Below are 16,365 nucleotides of genomic sequence, written 5' to 3'. Positions count from 1 at the left end.
GGCCTGTAGCCCTACTGTTTGTGTGTTTTGGTTTGTTCTGGAGTTGATATTCACTCAACCTTGACAAATTATACACGTTTGAAAGGCCAAAGTCTCCTGATTCTGTCTGTGCAAAGCATTTTAGGATGCCTGTATCACTGCAACAGCTGGTGACAGGGAAGTGTTACAGTGTTGTGGCTTTATCGTGTTTTCCACACATAATGTACCACTACAGGCCTTATATTGCTTTATTAATGCAAAAAAAAAGTAAATCATTTCATTTTGGGTAAATTGACCCTTTGATCCAGTAACCCGCCCCGTTTAGTGCAATAGTCCTACTGATCTATTAAAAAACATTATCCAGTCTTGTCCTTTATACCAGTGCAACCTTGTTGTTATCTTTTGTGGTTCTTATTCAGTGCTTTCACTCAATTTGTTTTATCTGAATGTGAATCTTGAAGCCAGGAGCTGCCAGATTGGTTCTCAGTGGCCTTTATGATACAGTTTTAGTCTTTGAATTGCCCATATAGTAGATATAATGATCATTATAAGAGATGAAAGAAGGGCAACACACATGACAGGATGTGGGAGGATCCTTCAGTGCTCACTTCTACTATCTTCATAGCTCCAACTGGCAGCTCACGCAAAACCCACTGGCTTAGATGTGAACCAAATCACCAACATCATTTTCTTATCTCTGGTGCAGAGTTTCAAATCATGAGAAGCGGATGGAAAAGCGGATGGACGGAGTACGGACCAGAGCCGTCTGTGTCTCAGGTATGATTCCCTTTGACTCTCTCTCTCTCTCTCCCTCCCTCCCTCTCTCCCCTGTCAGTTTGCCTCTCTGTCTGCTGCTCTAAATGTCATGAATGACAGTGACTGCGAGGAGTGAGATAAAGGCTTCATAGATATGTGCGTACATGCCCTGTTCCCCATATAAAGCCTCATCTGTGTGCGCAGTGAAGAGTCCTTGTCTCGCCAGATGTCCCCATGGAGAGCTTTAGTCACTGTCACTGTGTCTCTGCCCTGACTGTCTGCTGACCTCTGACAAACTCGCAGTTGCACAGAATTAAAATGAAAACGACCCTGAAGTCATCCGATATTATATTTGTCTTGGCTTTTAACAGTGAAACTAATGCACCTCTCCCTTCTCTCCCTCTTGCTGCATGTGGCTTCTGCAGGTCACACTAGTGGCGATGGTAAACATCATTCTTTCTATTAACCCTCCCGATTTAGTAACACTATGGAATCCCTGCTCTGTGTCTACATTTAGTGTACGATGTGTGTGTGTGTGTGTGTGTGTGCGTGTCCCCCTCGTCTCTTCCTGTGTCTGTTTCTGCGTTATCCGTGACTCAACCTGTTTTTCTTCAACTTGTTTCTGTGGAAAGAATGAACTTTCCATCCCTCCCCTTTCCTCACGTCTGTGCCTCCTTCTCTTTCCCTCTCTATTGTGCTGTGCCGTCCCCATTGCTCGTTTGAAGCCATTCAGTGGCACGGGAGCGTTTTTTGTAGTTGTTGTGCATGTGTTTGGAGTCGGGTATGGTGACGGTCTTTTGGAAAGGTACTTCTCTCTGATCATGGTGTGCGTTTCTGATACTATTGGTGTTTTCATTTCTTTGTTTTTTTGGTCTGCGAAGGAGAAGTGTTCACTGAACTTAATGAGTGGCACCCTGTGGTTGTGGTAGTGGATATGGAGACATGGGATATAATTGCAGATGTTAATTGTGTTGTTACATTTTGTTTTGATTGTATTGATTGTCATTTTGTGTTGATAACAGAGCTTCTGCTTTGTGCGGTGTCAATGAAGATGGACTCGGTTTTGTATTGTTTACACTGTCCACGTTTTGTTTTAAGTCCCAAACTAAGACTCTGTGTTTCTCTCTTTTCCCCTCCTCACCTTGACCTGGCTCTGCAGAAACTGACGACTATGCCGAGATCATAGATGAAGAGGACACCTATACGATGCCTTCAAGTAAGTGGACACGCGCATGCACACAAACACATTGTAGGCTGCGTATTTAACAAGAGGAGAAGCGAAGTGGCAGGTGTTTTGTCAGACTTTTGTTCGTGACTGTGTGTGCATGTGAGAATTAGTTTGTGTGCGTCGTAGGTGAGAAGGTTGTTTGGGCGACAGAACAAGGATTAAAGCTCTTTAGGAGACACGATTCATGTGTCTCTATTTGTGTATTTAAAGTCCAGTTGGGTTTAGATCAGGGTGAGGACACATGTTTTCTATCACAAATTTGTCCCAATCTTATCTTCAATATTTTTGCGTGCGGCCTATTAATTCTGACTCAAAACCAGATAACAAAGTACATTGAAGTCACATGAGGAACCACATTAACCTTTGGAAATCAGTTTCAACTGTGGTGCATTTAATGTTTCACCTCCTGTTTTTTTTTTTTGTAAGTGAAAGTAAAAAATATCATACACTAAGCATGTACCCTGCTCAACACCAGTATGGTGTATACTGATCTGCACGGGTGGAACACAGAAAATCCAGATCAACATTGTTGTATAGCAGGGAGAAGAAACTACTCTTTAACATTTCACCACTCTTCGGTGTTTAAATTATATATTAGGTCTAATTATAAATCTACTCATACCGCTGCTTTGAATTTAGCTCCTTTTTAGATGGTTGGTGTTTGAATGAATCTACATTTTCCCTCACGTGGTCATATGTCGCAATATTGTATAAAAAGAGAAGCCATATTGACCACATATTACAATTTGTGTATTATTAGCCTAGCCTAGCTGAATTTGTCTTTGCGAGTTGTCACATGATTTAAGGAGAATCACAACTTCCTCTTGTTGCGTTGACTCGTCATCTTGCCACAATGTTTATGTTACAGTGACCAGTTTTCAAAGGACTCCTTGTTCCTCCAATCACTGCTATGTCATGAGTGTTCAATTTGACGATGTGTTACTGTTTTGCTTTTAGGCGTCAGTGTAGAGGCTTCTCTGGTCTTTTGGTTGTTTCTGACCAACTTCATTCTGCATTCTCAGCAATAGAGACGAGATTTGAATAAATCTGAGGGCCTGCTGCGCTGCTGTTGCTGCTGAGTAGTGCCTGTTTGCCAGGTTCAGGATTACAACGCTAAGTGGATGATGCCCCGTAGGCAACATTTAGAGGCAGCAAGGATGGGTGCTATTAACTTTGCCCGTGATGGGGAAACACAGCTGGGGCAGAGTAAAGGTGAACAACATAGTGAAGCTGTTAGGATAGTAGAAAACTAAATTTACTGCTCCCATTTAAACTGCCCCAAAATGCTGCCTGGGTATCATGAGCACATGTTGGTCCATGCAACTAAATTCCAACATGGTTTTGCTTTTTGACCATTCATAAATTATAGCTTTCACTTTTTTTCCTGTGGACCGCACAGTGTTTGTGTAAAAACGCACAAACACATTCAGAGAAAACAAGTGGGACTGACACAGAGGGTGCTCAACGTTCACACCGTTAATCAACAAAAACAAGAATTATTACTGTATACGCGTTATTTTCTAGTTTATTAAACATGATTAGCTTAGAAAGGATCCAGTCAGATCCAGACGCTGACAGATTGTGTGATAGAGTCACATTCAGCTGTTTGTATTCAGACTGAGCAGTTTTTGAGTGTCTGTTTTGTTTTTTGCAAACGAGCTGGTTGCTAAGCAGTAAGATGGGTACGTTTAGTGTTGAAGATGTGTTTGCATTTTAAACGACTCCTTTTATTAACTGCTTACACTTCCTAGTGGTCACCGGCGGTGTGTGTCCATTGCTTTGTTTAGTCTACACAGAAACAAACATTAACCCTCTTCAGACAAACCTAAAGGCTTTTACAGTTATTTCATGTATTCAGTAACACCTAACACCTAAAACAACTACATCACAGTAACACCTTCACTCATGGCAGATGTTAAAGTAACAATACTTCACAACCAATAAAGAATGGCTCTCTGTACTCACAGCTAGTTATTTCTGTCTCCTATCACTAACCCATTTTCCCAGAATACTATGGACTAGATCAAGGTAAAGATTGGAACGTACCATTAGTCTGGTTGTATTGTGATGGCTCTTTGATTTGGTGGTTGTTGTGATCCTTTTCTTTTTTTACTTTTGCTTGCGACTGTAAAATAAAAATTCAGAATTTGTTTCTGTATCTGTACCCTGTTGATTTGACCCCCCTCTGTTGATGTTTGATGTGCTGTCAGTTTTTGGCTAAACTGGTGGTAACTTCAGAACTGAGCCCCAGTTGTTGGAAATCAATCTTGTTGTGTATATTAAATATTTAAGGGGAAAGAAAAGGTGGAATGAACTGTTTCCAGATACATTTTTCTTTCGAAAAAAAAAAAAAAATCAATAAAACACGAACAACCCACAGCCGTTGAAACCCACTTACTGCTTAGGGTAACAACAACATGGCAAGAGTTCAAGAAAACACTTTTTTTTAAAGATATAATTTAACCAGGCACATTGACTCAGTGCATGTTCCTATTCATAACACCGGCTTAGAGGAGAAAGTGCAGTGGGACCAGATGGTTTAAATAGATACATATATATTTATATACTGTATCATTTTAAACGCAAACCACTAACAAACAGCTTAGTCCCTCTCCATTGTTTTACCATAACTTTTGAACTATCAGGTTACATGGGCGACATTTAGAGGCAAAACACACAGTCATTAATTAAGGCCTAACTGTACATGTTCTTTTGTTATTGTATGTTGCAGCCCGTTTCCACATTTAGTCCCAGGCATCGTTGTCTCTAAAACTCGCACATGTACCGGACATTTTATAACAGTGATCATAATGAAATAGAAGTTTGTCAAATGTAAACTGACATGTACTGTATAGTTTCATGTGTGTTATTTCCATGTGCTGATTACATGGACAAAGTCAGGTCAACAGTCTCGTACCTCTCGGGCAGAGCAAACCACCAGCCGCTCAACAGCCAATACATCACAGGCCTTTTGAGTCCTGTTTTATTGAAATTAAATAGAAAATTGATGCAATTTTAATATTGGCTTCACTTGACGATGAACAGGTCCTGCATCAGCCTGTGAGCCAGTTATGTTTCACTATTACTGTATACAACAAACCTGACTTTATCCATATTAGATTTGAATTAACATAGAAATTCACTCTACATATATTTATATTGAGTGTTACTGGCTGTTTTCTGTCTGCGTTACATGGCATGTCTGGCTGTGGTTTGCTGATGCTGTTGTTGCATGCTGTTGACATTAAGCTACGCTGGTTGCTGTAAAGCCAAGCTTGTCAGAGCGGGAAGCTAGATTAACTTCATTCACCCCAAAATTCAGTATTGTTTTTTGTTTTTTTTACTATTTGTTCTGTACTCAATTAACCCATGAAGGACTAATAGTGTGTTCTACACTGTGTGATCACATCTGAAATGTTTCTTTTTCAAAATTGATACATTTTGCTGGAGAAGTGTGTTTTAAAACGTGTGAAGCGCTCTGACAAGCTTGGTAAACGCAAGGCCTGACTAACACGTGTATGTGTGGGCATTGATGTGTGTTTGACCTGAAGGTCTGCTCTGTCTGTCCTCATTTGTGCGTCTGTATCTGTGTGCATTCATGTCCGTGTTTATTGTGTATCTAGCACGGGACTATGAGATTCAGCGAGATCGTATCGAGTTGGGTCGCTGCATAGGCGAGGGTCAGTTTGGAGATGTCCACCAGGGAGTCTACATCAGCCCGGTATGTAGCCTCTTGTTGTTGTTGTTGCTGTAGAACAGTTTTTTATTTCATGTGTGTTGCTGCCCCACCATAAACCAAACACGAACACAACCGCTGCATGTGCAGCACAGTCGCAGGATGCTTCCGCTGCAGCGCTGATGATGCTGTTTTGCTCAGAGTTTGCTCTGTTTCTTTGCAGGAGAACCCGGCTCTGTCTGTGGCAGTGAAGACGTGTAAGAACTCGACATCAGACAGCGTCAGGGAAAAGTTTCTCCAAGAAGCATGTAAGCACCGTGTCACGCTACCTGACAGTAGTTACTCATTGTCATCAGTTTGCTGAAGAATGGCTTCTTAAATGAAGTAAATAAAAAAAAAACTTGCTATCCGTGGTTTGACCTTCGTTCCCCTCGTCTTTCCCTGCAGTGACCATGCGTCAGTTTGACCACCCGCACATTGTGAAGCTGATGGGAGTTATCACAGAAAACCCCGTCTGGATCATCATGGAGCTCTGCACGCTGGGAGAGGTACAGTAGGAGACTGGTGTGGATTTGTTTCAGGCGTGTCAATACATAAAACCCTGGGCAGATTTTTATTCAACATTTGTGTGAAAAGCAGATAAAAAAAAAAAAAAAAAAAAGATTAATTCAGAAGTCTGGGTTTAAATCAAATGATTAAAAAAAATACCATTTGTGCTTTTATAGTGTGCTTATTTAAATTGTCTAAGGCACAGAGAGCTCATTTTTGTTTTCCACCTTATTTTGCTCTGGATCCTTGGTGTCATAATTCGGAATTTGGTTTGAGTTCTTTATCTATCTATATTTATTTGTAATGTTTATGCTGTATTTCTGATTACATTGTTTTGTGTTTTCTAGATTTAGAGCAAATTTTAAGGCAAAACTTAACCAACAGTGCAGCACACCTGAGTGGCAGAGAACATTCACGCTCATGTTTAAAATTTCATTTTAAATGGATAAAATTGCCAAGTCCGCCCATCAGTCGACCTCAGTAAGCTGAATTAACAAATAAAGAAAAAACATTTTTAAACTGATCTCTCAATAAGGGAAATGATAATTTCGCTCCAAGTTCTTCATGTCTCAATGACAGTATGTCTAGAATATGAAAATCACCTCTTCGTCTCTTCCCCCAACCAAATTCTCTGACCATGTTGCATCGGTCTCTGCTGCTTTGAACTGTACGACAGACTCGGTGCACTACCCAACCTTTGGTACAGTTCATGTTAATCTCTTGCCTCGGCCACTGCAGTGCCCTTCTAGCAGGCCTCCCTTTCACAGATGGTCCAGAACGCAGCATCCTGTCTGGTCTTCGATCGGCCTAAAGGCCACGTGTCCCCCAGCTACTCATTGACCTGCAGTGAACAGGAGGCTGCCCAAATCAAATTCAAGTCACTAATGCTTTCCGTCAGAGGGAATTCTGGGTCTGCACCATTTACTTGAACTCAATCATACAAGCTTATGGAAGAATGAGATAAACTGCCCAAATCCAGGCATGCAAAGCTTATAGAGGACTCCAAGCTGTAGCTGCTTAAAAGGGCTTCTACAAAGTACTGAATTAAGGTTGTGAATACATGTATAAATGAGAGCTTCCAGTTTTTTGCCTTAATTTTGAAAAGTTTATGGTAGTTAGAATAGTTGAGTGTAGGCTGATGGGAAAGAACGGTACTGTAATTTTATCCATTTACAATTAAATCCACAATACAAGGTTTGTTTGAATGCTTCCTGTGAAGCCACTGTGAGCAGCAGAAGAGTGGACAGGAGGCAGGACTGTGCTGCAGTAGTAAAATAAAGAGCATCATGCCTCCACTAATCTCTCTTTAGATTGTTCCTGTTAACCATGGCACAGCTCGTTTTGTAGGACTGTGCCTATTGTGATGAGCAGCTGCAACTGTGGGGCCGGTATGCATAGTTTTTCAGTCTGTGGACAGATTCAGCATCACTCACAACTGTGCAAGTCAAGAAGATGTTGTCATAAAACTTTACAGGTGTGTCACTGAGATCAAATTGGAAGGTCAAGTTCCAAGATGAGTCGTGAGCGCTCATGTAATAATAATGTGGTAAAAACTACTGGATGCTCATGTAATAGTAAAAAAAGGAAAAACTAGTGCTCATGTGTGGGAACTCCAACATGTTGACAGCCATCGCAGCTGATGTGATCTCATCGCAAGATGGTGTCTAGTTATCACACTGTCCTCTTCTCTCTCCTACCACTCTGTCTCAGTTTCTCCATCTGTTTCTCCTTATTCATCTTAAATCTTGTTTTACTTCTTCTGTTTCTCTACTCTCTCTGTCTCTTTGTGTGTTTTAATGGCTGTTTTTCTATCTGTGTTTTCCATAGTTACGGTCGTTTCTCCAGGTGAGGAAGTACAGTCTAGACCTGGCCACTCTCATCCTGTACTCCTACCAGCTCAGCACAGCACTGGCCTATCTGGAGAGTAAACGCTTTGTACACAGGTATGAAGGAGGGAATCCTGAAAGCACAGAATATCTTAATAAAATGTATGTTTCATTAACAAATATTAGTTCAAGGTTTTCTAATTTAAGTGTGTGGTGTTAACTAACCAGATCACAGAGCAGCTGACTTATTACCAAATAGTTATTGTTTCCAAATAGTCATTCACAATGACACCAGGCAGTTGGATGCGAAAGTATATTATAAATATATTTTATGGCAGATAAACAGATCAAGTTTTTACCACCTAATAGAGATACTGTAGCTTTAAATTTGACATTAATGTTTTGCTGAATATGGAGACAGAAAAAATATTGTTACATTTTTTTTGTATATGACGGCCAAGTCTCCAAAACATACTGGATCTTGAAGACTAAATTAGGGATACTACTAACCATCGTTTGTTAATAGCAATATAGATTATTACATCATGTAACTAGTGTGAATAAGTGTATAACCTCCTATTCGTCATTTTTAGGGACATAGCAGCGCGAAACGTGTTGGTGTCGACAGTCGACTGTGTGAAACTGGGGGACTTTGGTTTGTCGCGATACATGGAAGATAGCTCTTATTACAAAGGTAACAGTAATACAGTATAGTACCTCCATACACACTGGCCCACCTCACAGATTTTACAGTTTTACAGGTTTTATTCACAGTACTCATGTGACCTGAACTGATCCGTGGTACTGAGATGTCCTTGTCCCTGTGTTTCAGCATCCAAAGGTAAACTGCCTATTAAATGGATGGCCCCAGAATCCATCAACTTCAGACGATTTACCACAGCCAGCGACGTGTGGATGTTTGGTGAGTTGTTTTCTTCCTTTTCTTCCGTTCTGTGTCAGTTTTGTCCTGATGCTTTTGTGCTGTAGAAATTGGTTTTTAAATCTCAACCCAAAGTTTCTCTTTTACCTTTCAGTCTCTTGTTTTTGCACCATTGAAAGACCCAGTGGGGGGTAACTTGACCTCACAGTGACGGTGTTTATGCTGCCTTTCTGTCTTTCCATAGGCGTCTGTATGTGGGAGATCCTCATGTACGGCATCAAGCCTTTCCAGGGTGTGAAGAACAACGACGTCATTGGCAGGATAGAAAACGGCGAGCGGCTGGCGATGCCCCCTCAGTGCCCTCCTACCCTCTACAGCCTGATGACCAAGTGTTGGTCTTATGATCCCAGCAAGAGGCCGCGCTTCACCGAACTCAAAACACAACTGAGGTACTTAACTCTGTGTGTGTGTGTGTGTGTGTGTCTTGGTACAGAGGAGATTAGATCTTTTTTTAAATAGATGCTTTAAATCAGTTGAAAAAGTAAAGGATTTAAGCTCGCAGGGTTGAGATCTCTTTTCTCCATTTGAGCAAAAATAAACATTTTTTGTTCCTCATAACTAACTATTGCTTTAGTGCATTTAAATTAACACAAACTGCATCAAGTATTTTCATCTGTCATTGTTTTACTTATTCTGTCTTTTATAGTCAATCACTACGCTCTGATTCCCACTTGATGTTTTCCTTTGCTACTTCCTGGTTAATAGTTTAGATAAAGGACTATTCCATACTAAATGAGTTTTGTTACACATTCCCAACAGCAGGTGTCACTGTCCATCTGTGTTAATGGGACATGATGAGTAGATCAGACAGACCTTTTTTTTTTTAAATTAGGAAACATACTGCGGCCTTTGTCTTTGACTGCTGGTTTAACATCAGAACAGACTGAACCATTAAAGATGGATGGACCAGAGAGGCAGATGATTTTCCATTTCCTGTCAAATTCAGGCAGATAAGAATAGAGACTTTTGATTTTTTTTCTTCTTTTTTTTTCACTTTTACATTTCTTCTTATCTTCATTGAGATGGCAGCGTGGATCACTCCAGTGCTTCTTGTCCGTTTCAATCTAGTTTGAAATAGGACATTAATGTTTCATTTTTAATAAGAGACATGGAGGCAGCAGTGAAATAATTTCCTGTGTGCTGAGAGTACACCAGCTCTACTCTAGACATTATATTAATGTCACTCCAAAACAGTTCTTTGGGTAACAATATATGTCCTAACGCTCATATCCCAAACATACCATCTGGTTTTGACCATGACAGTTACTTTATGTGAAATAGGACATTTTGCCCACACACCCTCTCAATATTTGAGACGGAAACAGAGTCTTGTTCTCATCGCGTTTCTTCATGGTTCATTTATTGTTGATGGAAAGTCTCTCAAATTAAACCTGAGAGTTAACACTTCTCAACCTTATAAGTGTTGTTTCTTTCTTAAATCTAATGTGCAAGAGCACTGAGCCTAAACAAAACAGCAACTACTTACCAGACTGCACTTGGCCTCCTGTTTGGGCTGATGACTTTACGGTTGGCATAGTAACAGAGATGCAGTGATGACAGGGATAGATTAAATGAGACATCGTGGTCACGCCTTGCCTCCTTGATAAATGATACATCGCAGTTTCGTTACTAACTTTGCCCGGAAGACGGATTTGTACAGTGAAGGACCTTATCTGGCGAGAGACAATACCCTGGGCATGTTGTGATCAGATAAGTCAGAGCTAGACGCCACTGTCGATCATTTAAAAACTTGCTAAGTAGAGTAGTGCGTCACTGTGATGTCTCCTTTTAACCAGGAAAGGACCAACCTATTCATTAGTCATGTGATGTCATATTACTAACTGGGCACGAGAGTTAACTGTTTATGAAAAGTCTAATCAAAGACACTCAGAGTTGTGTTCACATGACTGAGAAAAAAACTGAACAAAATGTTTTAGTCTTTGTGTGGTGTGGAGTCGGGCATCAGTCAGGTGGCAGCAGAGAAAAGGCAAGTGAAGAAAGCACCTGACATGTTTTATGGTTTATGTCTGCCAGTGCAGAGCTGCAGTGTGTGATTATAATTAATGCTAATCACAGGATGCTAACAGCCAAAGTGACATCAGATTGTAATTTTCCCCCCAACACACATGCACAGATGCAGGTAGAGCTACAAGTCAACTTCAGCTCTTTAAGATATGTTCATGCACGATGACGCCTGTTAAAATCTTTTCCTCTGCTTTACGTAACGGTGTGAGGAGTCCTGCTGGGACATAGAGGCTGCATTAACTTAAAACTAAAACCCTGACAACCAGCCAAACTTTATTAGACAAAGTAAGTTTCCAAACATCTCAAAGGCAGGGTTGAACAGGAGTTCACACTGTTTGTTTTACATAATGGCTTACTGATGTTTTCCGGTATACAGGAGGAGGAATACAGTATGAGTGGAGCTTTTCCCAGACACTGTGACACAACAAGTCTTAATCACTCCGACATGAACGGACCTGTAGGTTTTAGGAAGTTATGTTTCAGCATCACCCCTGATGGTAAAATGGATTATACGAGTGGTGGTGGTGGTAATGAAAGAACCAGAGTATTTGAGTTTCAGCACATAAGGTCAGGATTTGTACCTGAATCATTAGTGGATCTCTCTCACAGCTTTAGTGTTAATGATATTTATAAATATACTGACTTTGCTCGCTTAGATGACAACAGTCTTCCAGGTTTCAGTTTTTCCTATTTTTACACAAGGTGGAATCTCCCTATATGAGTTTTAACAAATGGCCCTGTGGCCAGACTCTCCAACACAATGATGCTTTTACAGCTTTGATCAAAGCTGAATCACTGCTCCACCTTAGAGATAAATTTTGCTGAAGGTGTTTCCCCCTTAAGTACTAACATCTTCCTCTGTTTGACGTGTGCTTACAGGTTCGATTTCATTCGAAGCGTCTGTTTGTTTTAGTTTTGGTGCTCTTACCTCAGCATCACATACTGCATGAGCACAAAACAGCAGAATATTTCCATAACAGTTTATGTATTTATTTATGCAGAACTATGTTTACTTATCATTTTAGAATTGAATGAACTGCGTGAAACAAACTTAAATATTGCACCTCACATTGTTTTTTCCTGCAGATCGAAACACATTTTTCTCCTCACGAACTCATAGACCCAAGTAAAACCATGCAAGCTTCAGGAGCACAGCAAGATGCCATCATTGTTTCCTCCACCATGCACATTCTTACTCTGTTTTGTTCCCTTGCTCTCTCTCTCTCATACACACACAGAAACAGGAAAATGGGAGGGCATATTTAACTCCTGTGGTTTTATGAGTTTGCTTAAAACCAGCATGACTCACACCTTAAATTCCAACACGATTCCTCTTCCAAATTTTACTTTCCCCCTCTTGCCCCCTAAATTGTTCATCTCACACTCTTTTAAAAAAAAACTCTACCTTTGCTGCTCTCTCCTCCTGAACTCTCTCACCCTCTCATCGTGTCCTCCTGAGCTCACTTTCTTCTGGCCTTGAGCATCGTGGAGGTCCGCTCATTTCACACATGTACAGTATGTTTGTGGTTGTATGTTTTAATGGGCTGAGAACCCACTGTGGAAAAGTACACGAGATCTGCATTTGGGTGCTAAGCTGACAAAATTACGAACATTTATTCTAATTGACTGTGATGCCTTGGCATGAAGAAATGGCGAGGACCCCTTATGTGCCTCACTCAGTGTCCTGGAAACCAAGTCAATATTGACCATGTTCGCTGTGGTCGCTGGCTATAAATAGGAGAAACTCATGCCATATAAGGTTATGCAGTTTGGTTTACTTTGGGTCTGGCCGGTTTTTATATCATAATATCAATTATAGGTCTCCCCTGCCAAATATGCAGCTCTCAGCTACTACTACACTTTTCCTAGACTGCAGACCAATGTGAGTGTGTGCATGTGCATTTGTGTGTCTGTGTGTGTGTGTTTACACAGTGGGCAGCTGCCAGGAGCTGCAGATTTCCAACAGAGAGAGAGAGAGAGAGAGAGGGAGAGAGAGAGAGAAAAGACAGAGAGAATGAAAGGAGGGAAAGAGGCAAGCAGCACCACTGTAGCTCTGTGCTTCCATGGTCAAAGCTAGCGGACTGAGACTGTTAATTCTCAGATCTTATTATCCTGACAGTGAAGTGTATGTGTGGTGATGCGCTGTGGCCAGTGAAGTCTAGTGGGACTGTTGAGCTTATTTGTGCCATCCTGCCAGAAGCAGTAGCTTTTATCTGTTTAGTGTTGCTGGGATCCTTTGGAGTTATTCATGTTGACCTTCAGTAGCGTGTCAGCGCTGAGTGCTGCCGGCCCATCATCACTTTAGCGGCGACGATATTCTCCTTAAAGGTCTCAACTGGAAATACGCCGGTGCAATTGGATAGACCTTTTTCTAAAGGTAAAGTACAGGCTCTTCTGACTCTTTAGACTTTTCTCAATGTTGTTTCATCAGCCTCTGTTTATGTGATACTTTAGTGTCAGTGAGTTCAGTCCAAAGCTGTTTCTTAAAGGGCACATTTTGTTTGCCCTTTAAACATAATTCATAATTGGTCGTTTGTCTGTTCTCTACTGATTCTCAGTATAAAATGTGTCTGTTTGCATGTCCTACTTAAAGGATGAGTTCTCATTTTATCTATTCAAGTCACATGCTAACATGTGCTTTGAAACAATTATTGGTCTGTAATTATTGCACACTGGTCGCAAAGAGGCCCCTTTGTAAAACAAAAAAAAAACAAAAAAAGATTTAAGTGTCATTGATGAGGGAGAGATGTTTTAATATGAGGTCTCTGCAGGCTGTAGGGAGCGAGCTTGTTTGTTTTTATACAGACAGTGTTTCCTTGTTGCAGCAGTGGCATAGTAACACAGATAGGGAATCATTTATCGCTTAATGAGAACAGAAGGAATTTATGGTCTTGCTCAAGAGCACGTCAGCAGGACGGCCACTCGCTGCCATTAGTTTCGGTCTGATTTAAAGCCATTCTGCTTCCTTTTAATGACTTGTGTTGAAAAGATACACAATGATGTCTGTTTTTCAGTTGATTATTGATTATTACAGTACATTCCCAGCAGCTAATTTATTTTTTTCTTTTCTTTTTTGTGTGCTCCCCATGGTGAACTCACAGAACAGATTTTTGATCGTCACCTGAGTCTTTGTCTTCATGGCATTAACATCTCGTCATCTGTTAATAATGAATAAAATCATTGAATGCGATCTTTATATAGTTAATTAGCGGCTGTTAACATCTCAGCAGCAGCAGCAGCAGCAGTTAGACTGGGCAGCCAACAGGTGAGGGCTACGTGAAAGTGAAGCAGGGCGTTGCTGAACAGTCCAAGATTGTGCAGTCGGCCCAGCCTGAGTAAATAAATCAAACAGGCCTTGTTATTCCAGGTGGTGGAGGTGGGGGAGGAGACAGTCAGTGTTGATGTTGCCAGGTGTTGAAGTTATTATCATCATCACGTACACATGCGTGATGTCATTTACTGTTTAACTATGAGGCAAGGTTTACAGATGAATTGATGGAGTTGTTTGTAATTGTTTTTCTTGTAAAATAGGCGTTCAGTAACAATTCATTTTTACAAATACATCAAAGGTTTGAATGGGTTTATTTGTCTAATTTATGAGATTGGTTGGTTGTAAAAAATTAAAGTGAAAAACTGTCTGATATCAGCTATATAATTTTTTTTATCACATTAAAGCTTAATTTTAAAAAGTGGAATTAAATGTTGAAGATTAACTATCAAATTATTGATTATCTGTTTGAAGTGGTTTATACAGTATAAAGCCAGTTTAGTTTGTTGGATTACAGTGACATTACTGTTATTTCAGTACTTGTACAAATGTGTGTGAATGTGTGTTGTGATGGAAAAGGAGGAGTAAAGACTGATTTAGACAGGTGCAAACACACAAACACACACAGACACACACACAGCAGGAGACAACAGAACAGGAGGGCAATGATGTTACTAGAAATAGATCTCATACCCTTGTTGATGGAAGGAGGGTATATAAAGAGAGACTGTGTGTGCGTGCCTGTGTGTGTGTCTCTCTGTGTGTCTGTGTGTGTGCGCACGCATGTGTGTGTTTGATTGTTGAACCATTTAGTTTTCTGTTTTGTTGAACCGTCGGCTCGTCAGCAGCAGCTCCTCCCTCTGGGAATCTGGGTTTGGTTTAGAAGCAGTTTTCCCAGGACTGGGGTCAGTGTGAGTAATTTTAGGGGTACATTCAGCGTGGTATCTTTGGCTTCATTAGACTCAAAAATGCTCGGTTTGGGGCGTGGGACATTGTTCAGTTTCCAAATGATCCTGCTAGAGTAATGTTGCTTAAGAAAAGAACAAATTAACAAATATTTACTGCTTTAGGCTGTTTGTCTGGCCCAGTAAAGAGATGGCATCAGTGTGGGTATGAAGAGTTAATGTTGGAATTATTACGGTATGTAAATATTTAAATTGAATTAATTTACAGTTTCACAGTTTACCAGCACTCGTATCAAGAGGATGGAAAGAATCAAAATGTAGTTTTCCAGGCGTCTGAAGGCTGAAGCCAAAGCTGCTGACACAATAGCTGACTGTTTTTTATTAGTGTAGCTGTCAGTATTGGCACACGGAGCATTGTTGGGAGTTATGAGTGTTCAGGGATGGACTGTTGTGTAGCTGTGGTCGTCAGAGACTGAGCACTAAAGCATTTCATAACAAAATGGAATTTGTGTTTCTTTTGACTCGAGTAGTTTGTGTTTTGATGTTTTGTACAAACAGTGCGTGAGGAGCAGCAGTTTGTGCGGTAATCACACTTTGACACATCGAACGATGTGTTTGTGTGTGTATGGGGCTGTCAGTGAGCGTTCATTTTTACAGCAGGAGGTAGAAAAACCACATAGGCTGACAGTTTGCATCTTAAAAAACAGTTCTGTTGAGGAAAATCCAAATGTTTTTCCAGATCTGCTGGTTATTGTGTCTGAATATTTCATTAAGTAAATGTCAAGATGAGACCTGAGTGAAAATACCTGGCAAGATGAAGGTGGCATTGTGTTGTCTTATAAAACAAGTAGTCTCCTTTGACTTCCTTCACATTTATCTACTGACATTAGTGACACTTGTTATAAGTGAGTAATGATGTGCTCATTTTGGCATATTTTCTTCAGAGTCAAACCGTATTTATTTATCACTTTTCTTTTTCTGGCAGCTCAGCAGATACAAAGACAATAGCAGCATTTTTGTGTTACATCATCTTTGTTCCTTGTCTCCAGCACTATCCTAGAGGAGGAGAAGCTCCAGCAGAAGGAGAGGAGCAGGATGGAGATGAGGAGGCAGGTCACTGTGTCTTGGGACTCGGGAGGGTCGGATGAAGCACCACCAAAGGTAAGACATGCACTGTATGGTTTCTAGTGTCTATTTGTGTCTGAGTGCAGTG

General features: G+C 40.7%; 1 protein-coding gene across 11 annotated transcripts in view; it reads left to right on the top strand.

Moving 5' to 3' along the window:
- Positions 1 to 16,365, top strand: part of LOC310998869 (focal adhesion kinase 1-like) — a 60,354-nt gene that overhangs the window by 26,218 nt on the left and 17,771 nt on the right. For all 11 annotated transcript variants that reach the window (XM_083989098.1, XM_083989099.1, XM_083989096.1 and 8 more), the window contains 10 exons: positions 686 to 756; positions 1,895 to 1,951; positions 5,587 to 5,684; positions 5,863 to 5,947; positions 6,087 to 6,187; positions 8,016 to 8,131; positions 8,608 to 8,708; positions 8,847 to 8,936; positions 9,139 to 9,343; positions 16,202 to 16,313. In XM_083989098.1, the coding sequence (XP_083845224.1) occupies positions 686 to 756; positions 1,895 to 1,951; positions 5,587 to 5,684; positions 5,863 to 5,947; positions 6,087 to 6,187; positions 8,016 to 8,131; positions 8,608 to 8,708; positions 8,847 to 8,936; positions 9,139 to 9,343; positions 16,202 to 16,313 (1,036 nt within the window). The remainder of the gene's footprint in view (positions 1 to 685; positions 757 to 1,894; positions 1,952 to 5,586; positions 5,685 to 5,862; positions 5,948 to 6,086; positions 6,188 to 8,015; positions 8,132 to 8,607; positions 8,709 to 8,846; positions 8,937 to 9,138; positions 9,344 to 16,201; positions 16,314 to 16,365) is intronic.

The sequence above is a fragment of the Trachurus trachurus genome, assembly GCF_905171665.1.
Source record: "Trachurus trachurus genome assembly, chromosome: 16".
Classification (NCBI taxonomy): domain Eukaryota; kingdom Metazoa; phylum Chordata; class Actinopteri; order Carangiformes; family Carangidae; genus Trachurus; species Trachurus trachurus.
Note: the sequence above shows the minus strand (reverse complement) of the source record. Positions and strands in the feature narration are given on the sequence as shown.